This window comes from Mustela putorius, unplaced genomic scaffold (genome assembly GCF_011764305.1).
Source record: "Mustela putorius furo isolate JIRA1106 unplaced genomic scaffold, ASM1176430v1.1 tig00001012_pilon_pilon_pilon, whole genome shotgun sequence".
NCBI lineage: Eukaryota > Metazoa > Chordata > Mammalia > Carnivora > Mustelidae > Mustela > Mustela putorius.
The window spans coordinates 1580382-1594041 of NW_025421531.1; the positions used below are offsets into that span (position 1 = coordinate 1580382).

Consider the following 13660-nt stretch of genomic DNA (forward strand, 5'->3'; position numbering starts at 1 on the left):
CTCAAAGACTAAAGTTTCAGAGTTCCCAGGTATGGCTCATATAGAACCCAGTGGACACCACAGTGCTCTTGTGGAGAAGAATGACATAGAGCCTGGGGGCAGAGGATGGGACCTGAGGATTCCCTGGAACACACTGGGAGAGATGATTCCCCCATTTAAAAAAAATTTTTTTTTATTTTTTATAAACATATAATATATTTTTATCCCCAGGGGTACAGGTCTATGAATCGCCAGGTATACACACTTCACAGCATTCACCATAGCACATACCCTCCTCAATGTCCATAACCCCACCCCCCTTCTCCCAACCTCCCTCCCCCCAGGAACCCTCAGTTTGTTTTGTGAGATTGAGAGTCATTTATGGTTTGTCTCCCTCCCAATCCCATCTTGTTTCATTTATTCTTCTCCTACCCCATTAACCCCCCATGTTGCATCTCCACTTCCTCATATCAGGGAGATCATGTGATAGTTGTTTTTCTCTACTTGACTCATTTCGCTAAGCATTATACCCTCTAGTTCCATCCACATTGTTGCAAATGACAAGATTTCATTTCTTTTGATGGCTGCATAGTATTCCATTGTGTATATATACCACTCTTCTTTATCCATTTATCTGTTGATGGACATCTAGGTTCTTTCCATAGTTTGGCTATTGTAGACATTACTGCTATAAACATTCGGGTGCACGTGCCCCTTTGGATCACTACGTTTGAATCTTTAGGGTAAATACCCAGTACTGCAATTGCTGGGTCACAAAGTAGTTCTATTTTCAACATTTTGAGGAACCTCCATGCTGTTTCCAGAGTGGTTGCACCAGCTTGCATTCCCACCAACAGTGTAGGAGGGTTCCCCTTTCTCCGCATCCTCACCAGCATCTGTCATTTCCTGACTTGTTAATTTTAGCCATTCTGACAGGTGTGAGGTGATATCTCATTGTGGTTTTGATTTGTATTTCCCTGATGCCAAGAGATATGGAGCACTTTTTCATGTGTCTGTAGGCCATCTGGATGTCTTCTTTGCAGAAATGTCTGTTCATGTCCTCTGCCCATTTCTTGATTGGATTATTTGTTCTTTGGATGTTGAGTTTGCTAAGTTCTTTATAGATTTTGGACACTAGCCCTTTATCTGATATGTCATTTGCAAATATCTTCTCCCATTCTGTCAGTTGTCTTTTGGTTTTGTTAACTGTTTCCTTTGCTATGCAAAAGCTTTTGATCTTGATAAAATCTCAATAGTTCATTTTTGCCCTTGCTTCCCTTCCCTTGGGCGATGTTTCTAGGAAAATGTTGCTGTGGCTGAGGTCGAAGATGTTGCTGCCTGTGTTCTCCTCAAGGATTTTGATGGATTCCTTTCTCACATTGAGGTCCTTCATCCATTTTGAGTCTATTTTCATGTGTGGTGTAAGGAAATGGTCCAATTTCATTTTTCTGCATGTGGCTGTCTAATTTTCCCAACACCATTTATTGAAGAGGCTGTCTTTTACCCACTGGACATTCTTTCCTGCTTTGTTGAAGATTAGTTGACCATAGAGTTGAGGGTCTATTTCTGGGCTTTCTATTCTGTTCCATTGATCTATGTGTCTGTTTTTGTGCCAGTACCATGCTGTCTTGATGACAGCTTTGTAATAGAGCTTGACGTCCGGAATTGTGATGCCACCAACTTTGGCTTTCTTTTTCAATATTCCTTTGGCTATTCGAGGTCTTTTCTGGTTCCATATAAATTTTAGGATTTTTTGTTCCATTTCTTTGAAAAAGATGGATGGTACTTTAATAGGAACTGCATTAAATGTGTAGATTGCTTTAGGTAGCACAGACATTTTCACAATATTTATTCTTCCAATCCAGGACCATGGAACATTTTTTTGTGTCTTTGTGTCTTCCTCAATTTCTTTGTGTCTTTGTGTCTTCATCAATTTCTTTCATGAGTACTTTATAGTTTTCTGAGTATAGATTCTTTGCCTCTTTGGTTAGGTTTATTCCTAGGTATCTTTTGGTTTTGGGTGCAATTGTAAATGGGATTGACTCCTTAATTTCTCTTTTTTCTGTCTTGTTTTGGTGTAGAGAAATGCAATTGATTTCTTTGCATTGATTTTATATCCTGACACTTTACTGAATTCCTGTACAAATTCTAGCAGTTTTGGAGTGGAGTCTTTTGGGTTTTCCACATACAGTATCATATCATCTGCAAAGAGTGATAGTTTGACTTCTTCTTTGCCGATTTGGATGTCTTTAATTTCCTTTTGTTGTCTGATTGCTGAGGCTAAGACTTCTAGTACTATGTTGAATAGCAGTGGTGATAATGGACATCCCTGCCGTGTTCCTGACCTTAGCGGAAAAGCTTTCAGTTTTTCTCCATTGAGAATGATATTTGTGGTGGGTTTTTCATAAATGGCTTTGATAATATTGAGGTACGTGCCCTCTATCCCTACACTTTGAAGAGTTTTGATCAGGAAGGAATGCTGTACTTTGTCAAATGCTTTTTCAGCATCTATTGAGAGTATCATATGGTTCTTGTTCTTTGTTTTACTGATGTGTTGTATCACATTGATTGATTTGCGGATGTTGAACCAACCCTGCAGGCCTGGAATAAATCCCACTTGGTCGTGGTGAATAATCCTTTTAATGTACTGTTGAATCCTATTGGCTAGTATTTTGGTGAGAATTTTCGCATATGTGTTCATCAAGGATATTGGTCTGTAGTTCTCTTTTTTGATGGGATTCTTGTCTGGCTTTGGGATCAAGGTGATGCTGGCCTCATAAAATGAGTTTGGAAGTTTTCCTTCCATTTCTATTTTTTGGAACAGTTTCAGGAGAATAGGAATTAGTTCTTCTTTAAATATTTGGTAGAATTCTACCGGGAAGCTGTCTGGCCCTGGGCTTCTGTTTGTTTGGAGATTTTTGATGACTGTTTCAATTTCCTTACTGGTTATAAGTCTGTTCAGGCTTTCTATTTCTTCCTGGTTCAGTTGTGGTAGTTTATATGTCTCTAGGAATGCATCCATTTCTTCCAGATTGTCAAATTTGTTGGCGTAGAGTTGCTCATAGTATGTTCTTATAATTGTCTGTATTTCCTTGGTGTTGTGATCTCTCCTCTTTCATTCATGATTTTATTTATTTGGGTCCTTTCTCTTTTCTTTTTGATAAGTCTGGGCCGGGGTTTATCAATCTTATTAATTCTTTCAAAGAACCAGCTCCCAGTTTCATTGATTTGTTCTATTGTTTTTTTTTTTTTGTTTTGTTTTGTTTTTTTTTTGGTTTCTATTTCATTGATTTCTGCTCTGATCTTTATGATTTTTCTTCTCCTGCTGGGTTTAGGGTTTCTTTCTTTTTCTTTCTCCAGCTGCTTTAGGTGTAGGGTTAGGTTGTGTACCTGAGACCTTTCTTGTTTCTTGAGAAAGGCTTGTACCACTATATATTTTCCTCTCAGGACTGCCTTTGTTGTGTCCCACAGGTTTTGAACAGTTGTGTTTTCATTATCATTTGTTTCCATGATTTTTTTCAATTCTTCTTTAATTTCATGGTTTACCATTCATTCCTTAGAAGGATGCTGTTTAGTCTCCATGTATTTGGGTTCTTTCCAAATTTCCTCTTTTGATTGAGTTCTAGTTTCAGAGCACTGTGGTCTGAAAATATGCAGGGAATGATCCCAGTCTTTGGATACCAGTTGAGACCTGATTTGGGACCCAGCATGTAATCTATTCTAGAGAATGTTCTGCGTGCACTAGAGAAGAATGTGTATTCTGTTGGTCTCAATGAAATGTTCTGAATATATCTGTGATGTCCATCTGGTCTAGTGTGTCATTTAAGACCTTTATTTCCTTGTTTATCTTTTGCTTGGATGATCTGTCCATTTCAGTGAGGGGAGTGTTAAAGTCCCCTACTATTATTATATTATTGTTGATGTGTTTCTTTGATTTTGTTATTGATTCGGTTATATAGTTGGCTGCTCCCATGTTGGGGGCATAGATATTTAAAATTGTTAGATCTTCTTGTTGGACAGATCCTTTGAGTATGATATAGTGTCCTTGCTCATCTCTTATTATAGTCTTTGGCTTAAAATCTAATTGATCTGATATAAGGATTGCCACTCCTGCTTTCTTCTGATGTCCATGAGCATGGTAAATTCTTTTCCACCCCCTCACTTTAAATCTGGAGGTGTCTTCAGGCTTAAAATGAGTTTCTTGTAGGCAACACATAGATGGGTTTTGTTTTTTTATCCATTATGATACCCTGTGTCTTTTGACAGGGGCATTTAGCCCATTAACATTCAGGGCAACTACTGAGAGATATGAATTTAGTGCCATTGTATTGCCTGTAAGGTGACTGTTACTGTATATTGTCTCTGTTCCTTTCTGATCTACCACTTTTAGGCTCTTTCTTTGCTTAGAGGACCCCTTTCAATATTTCCTGTAGAGCTGGTTTGGTAGTTGCAAATTCTTTCAGTTTTTGTTTGTCCTGGAAGCTTTTAATCTCTCCTTCTATTTTCAGTGATAGCCTAGCTGGATATAGTATTCTTGGCTGCATGTTTTTCTCGTTTAGTGCTCTGAATATATCATGCCAGCTCTTTCTGGTCTGCCAGGTCTCTGTGGATAAGTCTGCTGCCAATCTAATATTTTTACCATTGTATGCTACAGACTTCTTTTCCTGGGCTGCTTTCAGGATTTTCTCTTTGTCACTAAGACTTGTAAATTTTACTATTTGTCACTAAGACTTGTAAATTTTACTATTAGGTGACGGGGTGTGGACCTATTCTTATTGATTTTGAGGGGGGTTCTCTGCACCTCCTGGATTTTGATGCTTGTTCCCTTTGCCATCTTGGGGAAATTCTCTCCAATAATTCTCTCCAGTCTACCTTCTGCTCTCTCTTTCTTCTTCTGGAATCCCAATTATTCTAATGTTGTTTCATCTTATGGTGAATTATCTCTTGAATTCTCCCCCTCATGGTCCAGTAGCTGTTTGTCCCTCTTTTGCCCAGCTTCTTTATTCTCTGTCATTTGGTCTTCTTATATTGCTAATTCTTTCTTCTGCCTCATTTATCCTAGCAGTGAGAGCCTCCATTTTTTTGCACCTCATTAATAGCTTTTTTGATTTCTACTTGGTTAGATTTTAGTTCTTTTATTTCTCCATAAAGGGCTTTTGTATCTCCCAAGAAGGTTTCTCTAATATCTTCCATGCCTTTTTCGAGCCCGGCTAGAACCTTGAGAATCGTCATTCTGAACTATGGATCTGACATATTACCAATGTCTTGATTAGGTCCCTAGCCTTTGGTACTGCCTCTTGTTCTTTTTTTTTGTGGTGAATTTTTTTGGCCTTGTCATTTTGTCCAGATAAGAGTATATGAAGGAGCAAGTAAAATACTAAAAGGTTGGAACCCCAGGAAAATATGCTTTCAGAAAGTGGTTGATTTTCTGTTTCTAGAATTGCTGCTCTTCTTCTCTTCAATCTCCTGTTGGATTTGTAGTTGTTTGCAATCTTTAGATAAGCTATCTAGCTTATTTCCTGCTAGCTGAAGTAGTCAGCCTGCTACTTCTCTGCCATCTTGACTCCTCCTTCTGATTCCCCCATTTTGCAGCACATTTAGGAGAGGAGGCATTGCCTCTCCAGGAACAAAATAGCTAGCTGGTCCAGGTTCCCTCCCCACCCTTCAGCATAGGCACAGAGACACCTGCTGATGACAGCTAACCTGGACACTAGCTCTTTGCAGTGTTTTACTCCAAACTTTATACCCCTGTATTTTGGTGCAACTGCCCTTCTGAAACAAACCTGCATTAGTCCCAGCATGGTAAGATCTTCTCCTGGAGGGCCAGTATGGGTCCCTGCCAGGCCAGATCCCTAAAGTTTGGGAGTTTTAAAACTCAGCTGGCCTGCCTGGGATAGAACAGAAGTGGGCAGACAGCCTGGACACAGTCAGGTGGTGATCTGGGGAACACTTGGGAAACACAAGGAGAGATTGTTCACTCTTCTGGGAAGGCTTCCTGGACAATGGTAGGCACAAATTCCCCTTCTGGGGTCGGCAGGGGTGCCGGCCCCATTTGCCTGTCTGGCCCCTCAGCATAAACTAACCTCAGTAAGCATCACAGCACTAGCAATGGTGGCCTAAACCACTTACACTAAGCCCCACCCCACTGCGTGCTGCTAGTGCTGCTTTTGTTGGCAACTATACCTAAAACCCAAAGCAGCAGGCCCTTCCCCTAGAAGACCAGAACAACTCCGCCCTTCCCCCACAACACACCCCATGTCTACTGACCATAGACTTCTGCAAAGCTTCAGCTCTAGTGGAAATAGCATCAGGTCTCTTTAACACCCAGACCAGAGCACACCTAGTTAAAACCCACCACGCTTTGGCCAAGGTACAAACACTCCCCACTGCAGGCAAGGAGAAACTACAGAGAACTGACCTGACGAAAAGAGCAGTCAAAACACAACAGCAGAGTGCACATGGCATGCACCAAAGACGCTTCCTGAAGCACCAGGCCCTGGACAGTATATGACTTCCTCTTAATAAAGCCATTACTCTCAGGACCAGGAAGCATAATAGACTTTCCTAACACATGGAAGATAGAGACCTAGACAAAATGCCAAGACAGAAGAATTCATCCCAAAAGAAAGAAGAAGAAAAGGTCACAGACAGGGATCTAATTGAAACAGATATAAAGAATATCCGTAATCTAATATTTAAAGCCATAATAATAAGAATACTATTTGAGCTTAAGAAAAGCATAAAAGATAAGGAGTCCCTCACTGCAGAGATAAAACCATCAAAACAATTCAGGCCAAGATGAAATAAGCAATAGCCAAGATTAGAAACCAACTGGATGTAATGACCACAAGGAAGGAAGAAGCAGAGGAACAAATCAGTGATATAGAAGATAAAATTATGGAAAATAATGAAGCTGAAAAGAAAAGAGAAAGAAAAATACTGGATCATAAATGTAGACTTAGGGAACTCAGTGACTCCATAAAGCATAATAACATTTCTATCATAGGGGTCCCAGAAAAGGAAGAGAGGGAAAAGGGGGCAGAAAGTTTATGTAAGGAAATAATACCTAAAAACCTCCCTAATCTGGGGAAGGAGACAGACATCCAAATCCAGGAGGCATAGAGACTCCCATCAAATCCTGTAGTCAAGGCTGTATGGTACTGGCATAAAAACAGATTCATGGATCAATGGAACAGAATAGAAAACCCAGAAATGGACCCACAACTATATGGTCAACTAATCTTCAACAGAGCAGGAAAGAATGTTCAATGGAAAAAAGACTGTCTCTTCAACAAATGGTTGGGAAAACTGGACAACAAAATGCAAGAGAATGAAACTGGACCACTTTCTTACACCACACATGAAAACAAATTCAAAATGGGTGAAAGATCTAAATATAAGACAAGAAGCCATCAAAATCCTAGAGGAGAATGACAGATAGTAACTTTGACCTTGGCTGTAGCAACTTCTTACTAGAAACATCTCCTGAGGCAAGGGAAACAAAAGCAATAATGAACTATTGGGACCTCAAAAACTAAAATGCAGCCTACAGAATGGGAGAAGATATTTGCAAATGACATCTCTGATAGAGGGTTAGTATCCAAAACCTATAAAGAATTTATCAAACTCAACACCCAAAAAACGAATAATCCAGTGTAGAAATGAGATGAAAACATAAATAGACATTTTTCCAAAGAAGACATACAGGTGACTAGCAGACACATGAAAATATGCTTAATGTCACTCACCATCAGGGAAAAACAAATCAAAACTATAATGAGATATCACCTCACACCTATCAGAATGGCTAAAACTAACAAGTAAACAACAGATGTTGGCGAGGATGAGGAGAAAGGGGAACATTCTTACACTGTTGGTGGGAATGCAAATTGGTGCAGCCACTCTGAAAAAGAATATGGAGGTTCTTCAAAAAGTTAAAAATAGAGGCGTGTCAAGGTGGCTCAGCTGGTCAGGCGTCTGACTCCTAATTTTGGCTCAGGTCACCATCTCAGGGTTGTGGGATCGAGCTAGCTCCTCATCAAGCTCTGTGCTGGACCTGGAGCTTGCTTGGGATTCTCTCTCTCTCTATTTATCTCTCTCTCTTCCTATGCCCCTCCCTTGTTGCTCAATCTCTAAAAGAAAACAAAACAAAAACAAAAACAAAGGGGTATATAGCTTTTGAAATGCTGAAAGAATTGTCAGTTCTCTTCATGAGTTTTCTAAATTATATGAAGTGATTAAAATAAGGATTATAATACCATCTGATCTTGAAGACAATGATGTTCTAAAATGGAGGAAGATAAAGGGACTTAAAATGGAAGTAAGTTCCCTCTATTTCACTCAAAGCAGTAAAATGTTAATACCAATAGGCTTGAGAGATCACATGTATATACTGTAATACCCCAAACAACCACTATGAAAACTACACAAAATATCCAAATAAATAACTCAAGATGAAATCCTGAAAAAATGGTCAAGTAACCCATAGGAAAGTAAGAACAAAAAAGGAATCCAATGGAGAACAAATAATAAAATGACAGAGTTCAAACTGAACATATCAATAATTACTTAAATGTTAATGGCCTAAATACACTAATTATAAGGAAGAAATTGACATGATAAATTTTTTTTAAAACCATGAAAGACTGTGGACTCTGAGAGGCAAACTGAGGGGTTTGGAGGGGAGAGGAATGGGAGGGGTTAGGTGAGCCTGGTGGTAGGTATTCTGGAGGGCGCATATTGCATGGAGCATTGGGGTGTGGTGCATAAACAATGAATTCTGGAACACTGAAAAGAAAATTTTAAAAATACTAAAAAATAAATAAATAAAAGCTTGACCCAATAATATGCTGTTTTTAAGAAACTTACTTCAAATTCAATGACAAGTAGGTTGAAAGTATAAGGATAGAAAAAGGTATACCATGCAAACATCAATTTTTTAGCGTGACTGTCTACGTAGAAAATCTGAAAAACTCCAAAACTTTCCTGGAACTAATAAAAGATTATAGCAATGTTGCAAGGGATAAAGTTGATATACAAAAGTCAATTGCTTTCCTATACAGCAGCAATGAACAAGTGGAATTAGAAATTAATAACACATTTATATTAGCATGTCAAGAATGAAATACTTAGGTATAAATCTAACAACATACATACTAAATCTATATGAGGAAAACTATAAATCTCTGATGAAAGATATCAAAGAACTACATAAGTGGAGAAATATCCCATGCTCATGAGTAGGAAGATTGAATATTGTCATGATGTTCGTTCTTTCCAATTTGATCTATAGATTCAATACAATCCCAAACAAAATCCCATCAAATAATTTCACAGATAATAGCAAACTCATTCTAAAGTTTATATGGACAGGCAAAGGACCCAGAATAGCAACAGGATACTGAAAGAGAACAAAGTTAGAGAACTAACATGACCCAACTTCAAGACTTAAGACAGTAATCACATGTGATATTGGCAAAACATACACAGATAGATAATTAGAACAGAATAGATGGCCTGGAAAAAGATGCATGTAAATAGAGTCATCTGATCATGGACAAAGAAGTGAAGCAATAGTCTTTTCAGTACTTGGTGAAACAAGTGGATATCTACATGCAGAAAAATGAATTTTCACACAAACCTTACATCCTTCATGAAAATTAACTCAAAATGGACTCACTGCAGACCTAAATGTAAAATGCAAAACCATAAAATGTCTAGAAACTAACATGGGAGCAAACCTAGATAACCTTGGGTAAGCTGATGACTCTTTAGATACAACACCGAAGGCATGGTCCGTGAAAAGAAATATTGACAAACTGAACCTCATTAAAATTTAAAACCTTTGCTTTATGAAAGACAGTGTCAAGAGAATGAGAAGACATAGGGGATCATTCATAGGGGATCATTGTTCATAAAAACTCTTTCTATTTTAGCGACACAACAAAACTAGATTTCTCAGTCTTTGTGGTCATATGACTAAATCTGACCAATGGAATATGAAGAGAGAGATAGCCACTACTTTTGGTACTGGCCTATAAAAACCTTCCAGAGGCCATGCTCCATTTTCCTTCCCCCGCCAGTGGTCTGCTGCAGAAGAGTATGATAAACTTGGAAACCACTTTTGAAGATGGAAAAAGAAAAAGAGTGAGAGAAGAGCCTGTGACCCTGTATCACCATTCAGAGGACAACTGATCATGAGAAGCCATTTTGGATTTGACATCCGTGAAAAGTGGGTGATTTCATTAAGCCATAGCGATGCAGGACAGCCAAGACTTCTTAACTTATATAATCATTCTTAGCAGCTCCTCAGATATTGATGCCAACACACTTTCCCAGAACATCTGACTGCCTCTCCTGTTTGGACATGCAGGTGCATTGGTCAAAAATGTTCTTTTGTCCAATGAGGCAATATCTGCAGTGGCCTGTGGGTTCGATATAATTTTCTCTTTATAACCCTAAATCTAACATTTAAAAACATTTATAACTCCCCTACCTTGTTTCAAGAAGAATTTAGAGTAGCTGACAAAAATACATACATTATACCAATATCAAATAACTTAGAAAAAAATAAGGAAAAAAGAGCAAGCATAAGAAACCGAAACGGGAAATTTAAATAATCCCAGGCAAGGTAAATACATACATATGTTCCAGAAAAAAGCTAATGCTGTAGAACCCACATTAACCAATAAGATTTCTAGCCACCTACATAATTGGGAAATATGATATATTCCATGAATTTATTTCATGCTTTTTATCATTTATTAAGATTAATCTGCATGCCATTTTATTAAGGGAAAAAGAAAGCAAGCTAGAAATTGTTCAGGAAAAATACTACTTATCCTGACCTTCAGGAGATTTTTCTCCTATGTGTTCTGATAGAGAGGATGGTGAATAAGAAACTCTCTCCTATAGCAAACACTGCCATGAATCAAAAGATTAAATTTCTCAAGTGAAACACAAAAAGGAATAGTAAATGGAGACAGACACCCACCCTCTTCTTTTTTCTTGTTCCTCATTTACTTTTCTCAGAAAACTTTAACAACAATTGAAATATTTTCCTCAGATATCAATTAATCTATTGAGAAAGAAATAAGATGGAAAGGTAGATTGTAATTAGTTTTCTCAGTGGTATCTACGCAGTTGTGGGTCAGTTGCTACTCATTACCAAATATGGGGACTGTCTCCAAACTTCTGAAATATTTCAGAACATGGAAGCAGACACAAATACAACTGCTTATTGGAAAATATACACGCAAACTTCCTCTGGGTTTCAGAGTAAGAATGCTGTATAAAAAGATAAGAGTCACTTGACTTTGACATACAGAACACCTTTAGCTATAAAGCAGTGAGGAAGATTACTTGAGACTAGATGATTTTTCTCAGTGTAAATATAAATAAGTGCACTAACTTTTTTTAGAGCAAATTTGAATAACGTAAAAGTTTAATATCACTATAAAATAAAAATTCCAACATTTTCTGTTTATAAAATAAAGAATTGGAGTTGGGTTCCAGTTCCCAACATAATGGATAAAAACATTTCCCTCCTTTATCCTTATTTTTAGCATTTTCTTCATGATTTGAAGAATTAGGATATATGAAACATGGTATTTTTCATGCCCACAAGGGGGACCCTTTGCACCACAGCAACAGAGTTTGTACTGCACAGATCTTACTGCTAATACACCATTTGATTGAATGCATGATCTGCCATAAAGTACTAGGAGTCAAGTCCTCTCTCCTCTTTGCCCTCACCTGTGAGTCCAGGCGGACAGATACAAACATAACCTGAGGCTTCAGGGTGGCTGAATGAAGAAGGCAGCTGAGCAAGGCGTCCATGTTGTTTCTCTGGGGACAGCTCTACACATGTCCCACCAGACCCGCAAGGGTTCCTGTTGCATTCGTTGATATGGGTCTCACATTGGGCACCCGTGTATCCTGTAGGATAAAAGTTCAGAGAAGCAGCTGAGTCGAAACTCCTCCCTCAGAGTTTATGCCTGAAAGGAGCCTGACCACTGTGCTGGTCCCATTAACAAGACCACGTGTTGCCCTCAAGGAGCTAACAAGGAGAATCTGGTAAGAGAAGCTTTCCTTGTCAACAGCAGTAGCAAAGGAATCACGTGTACCATACTGACCAATATATTTTTTTAAGATTTTATTTATTTATTTATACAGAGAGAGCGACCACAAGTAGGCAGAGAGGCAGGCAGAGAGAGAGGGAGGAAACAGTCTCCCTGCTGAGCAGAGAGCCTGATGCGGGGCTTGATCCCAGAACCCTGAGATCATGACCCCACCCGAAGGCAGAGGCTTAACCCACTGAGCCACCCAGCTGACCCCTGACCAATATTTTTTAAAAATATTTGATTAATAAGATAAAATGGGACTTCAGGATAACTTCGATTTCCTGATTATTTTAAAGACTCCATTTCCTCAGATACTCCAATTGAATTTTTAGCAAGAAAATAATGTTTTTTTAAAAAATAGCCAAAAAAGAAAAAGAAAATAGCCAAAAAGTTAGTAGAAACTACATAGCCAGCCCTAAATTCTTTTCTTAGAACTCAAAGCAAAGGCAAATGATTACTTCTTCACACTGTTAGACAGAATAAAAAATTATTTTGTATTTAAATGGATTTAGCTGGATCATTTTATTAAGGATAAGAATAAAAACAAAACATTTAGTACTTTATAAAAACTATAAACATTAAATATAAAAGACAGTCCATGCCAGAACTATTTATTTGGCTTTACATACACGTGCACCTTGTTTTTAAAAAAACTATATATACTCATAAATAGAGTCTTATTGTGTGCATATTAACGTAACTGGAATTGCACTGTACACATCCTTCTGTAACTTACTTTTTTCACTCCCTTGCACAGTCTATCTATGTTAGTAATATAGATCTAACTCATAATTTTAAACTATTCCAAGTATTCTGTAACATGGAAATACCATAGTTTAACCATAGTTTAATTATATATGCATGCTTCTGTAAATGTCTGGGTATAACATTGGGGTCTTTACGTAGGATGGAATTTCTGAGTTATAGATTATGTACATTTTTTATTTTAATAGACACTGATAAACACCTCTGGAGTAGTTGTACTATCTATAGCACTGGATGAAGATGCATATAGTTCCAAACTTGCCAAAAATTGCTATTACATATACAATATACAATATTACTATATATACATATATATACAATAATACTATTGTATACATACAATAATACTATTGTATTGCTAGTACAATGTTTTACCTGTTAGTTGGATTTTTAAAAAATTGAATTTCATTAATGTTTGGGTTTACATTTTCCCCAGTTACTATTGAATTTAACATGCTTTTGGATTTTTAAAACTCAGTTCATATCAGTTTCCTGTTTTTCCCATTAGACTGTCTTTCTGATTGATTTATAAGATGATTTACATAGCATGATACATACATAAGCTGAAATATGAAGTTCTTAAAGAACATAATTTGACTTATAATACAAGTGACTTCACAGTTAACTAAAGATCTTTGCACTGTCACTTAACTCTGCTGAGAAATATGTTTTTTAAATGAAATTTACAATCCAAAATTATAAAACCTATAAATCTGATCACGGTATTTCTTTACTTTAAAATCATTCAGTGGCTTCTGCTTTTATACAAAATAAGATGCAAAATCCTTAACCTG

The 13660-nt window shown here is 37.6% G+C and overlaps 1 protein-coding gene across 2 annotated transcripts in view; it reads right to left on the bottom strand.

Moving 5' to 3' along the window:
• CRB1 (crumbs cell polarity complex component 1) overlaps positions 1–13660 on the bottom strand; it is a 145303-nt gene that overhangs the window by 103031 nt on the left and 28612 nt on the right. For both annotated transcript variants that reach the window (XM_004756204.3, XM_004756203.3), the window contains one exon: positions 11734–11916. In XM_004756204.3, coding sequence (XP_004756261.1) covers positions 11734–11916 — 183 coding nt within the window. The remainder of the gene's footprint in view (positions 1–11733; positions 11917–13660) is intronic.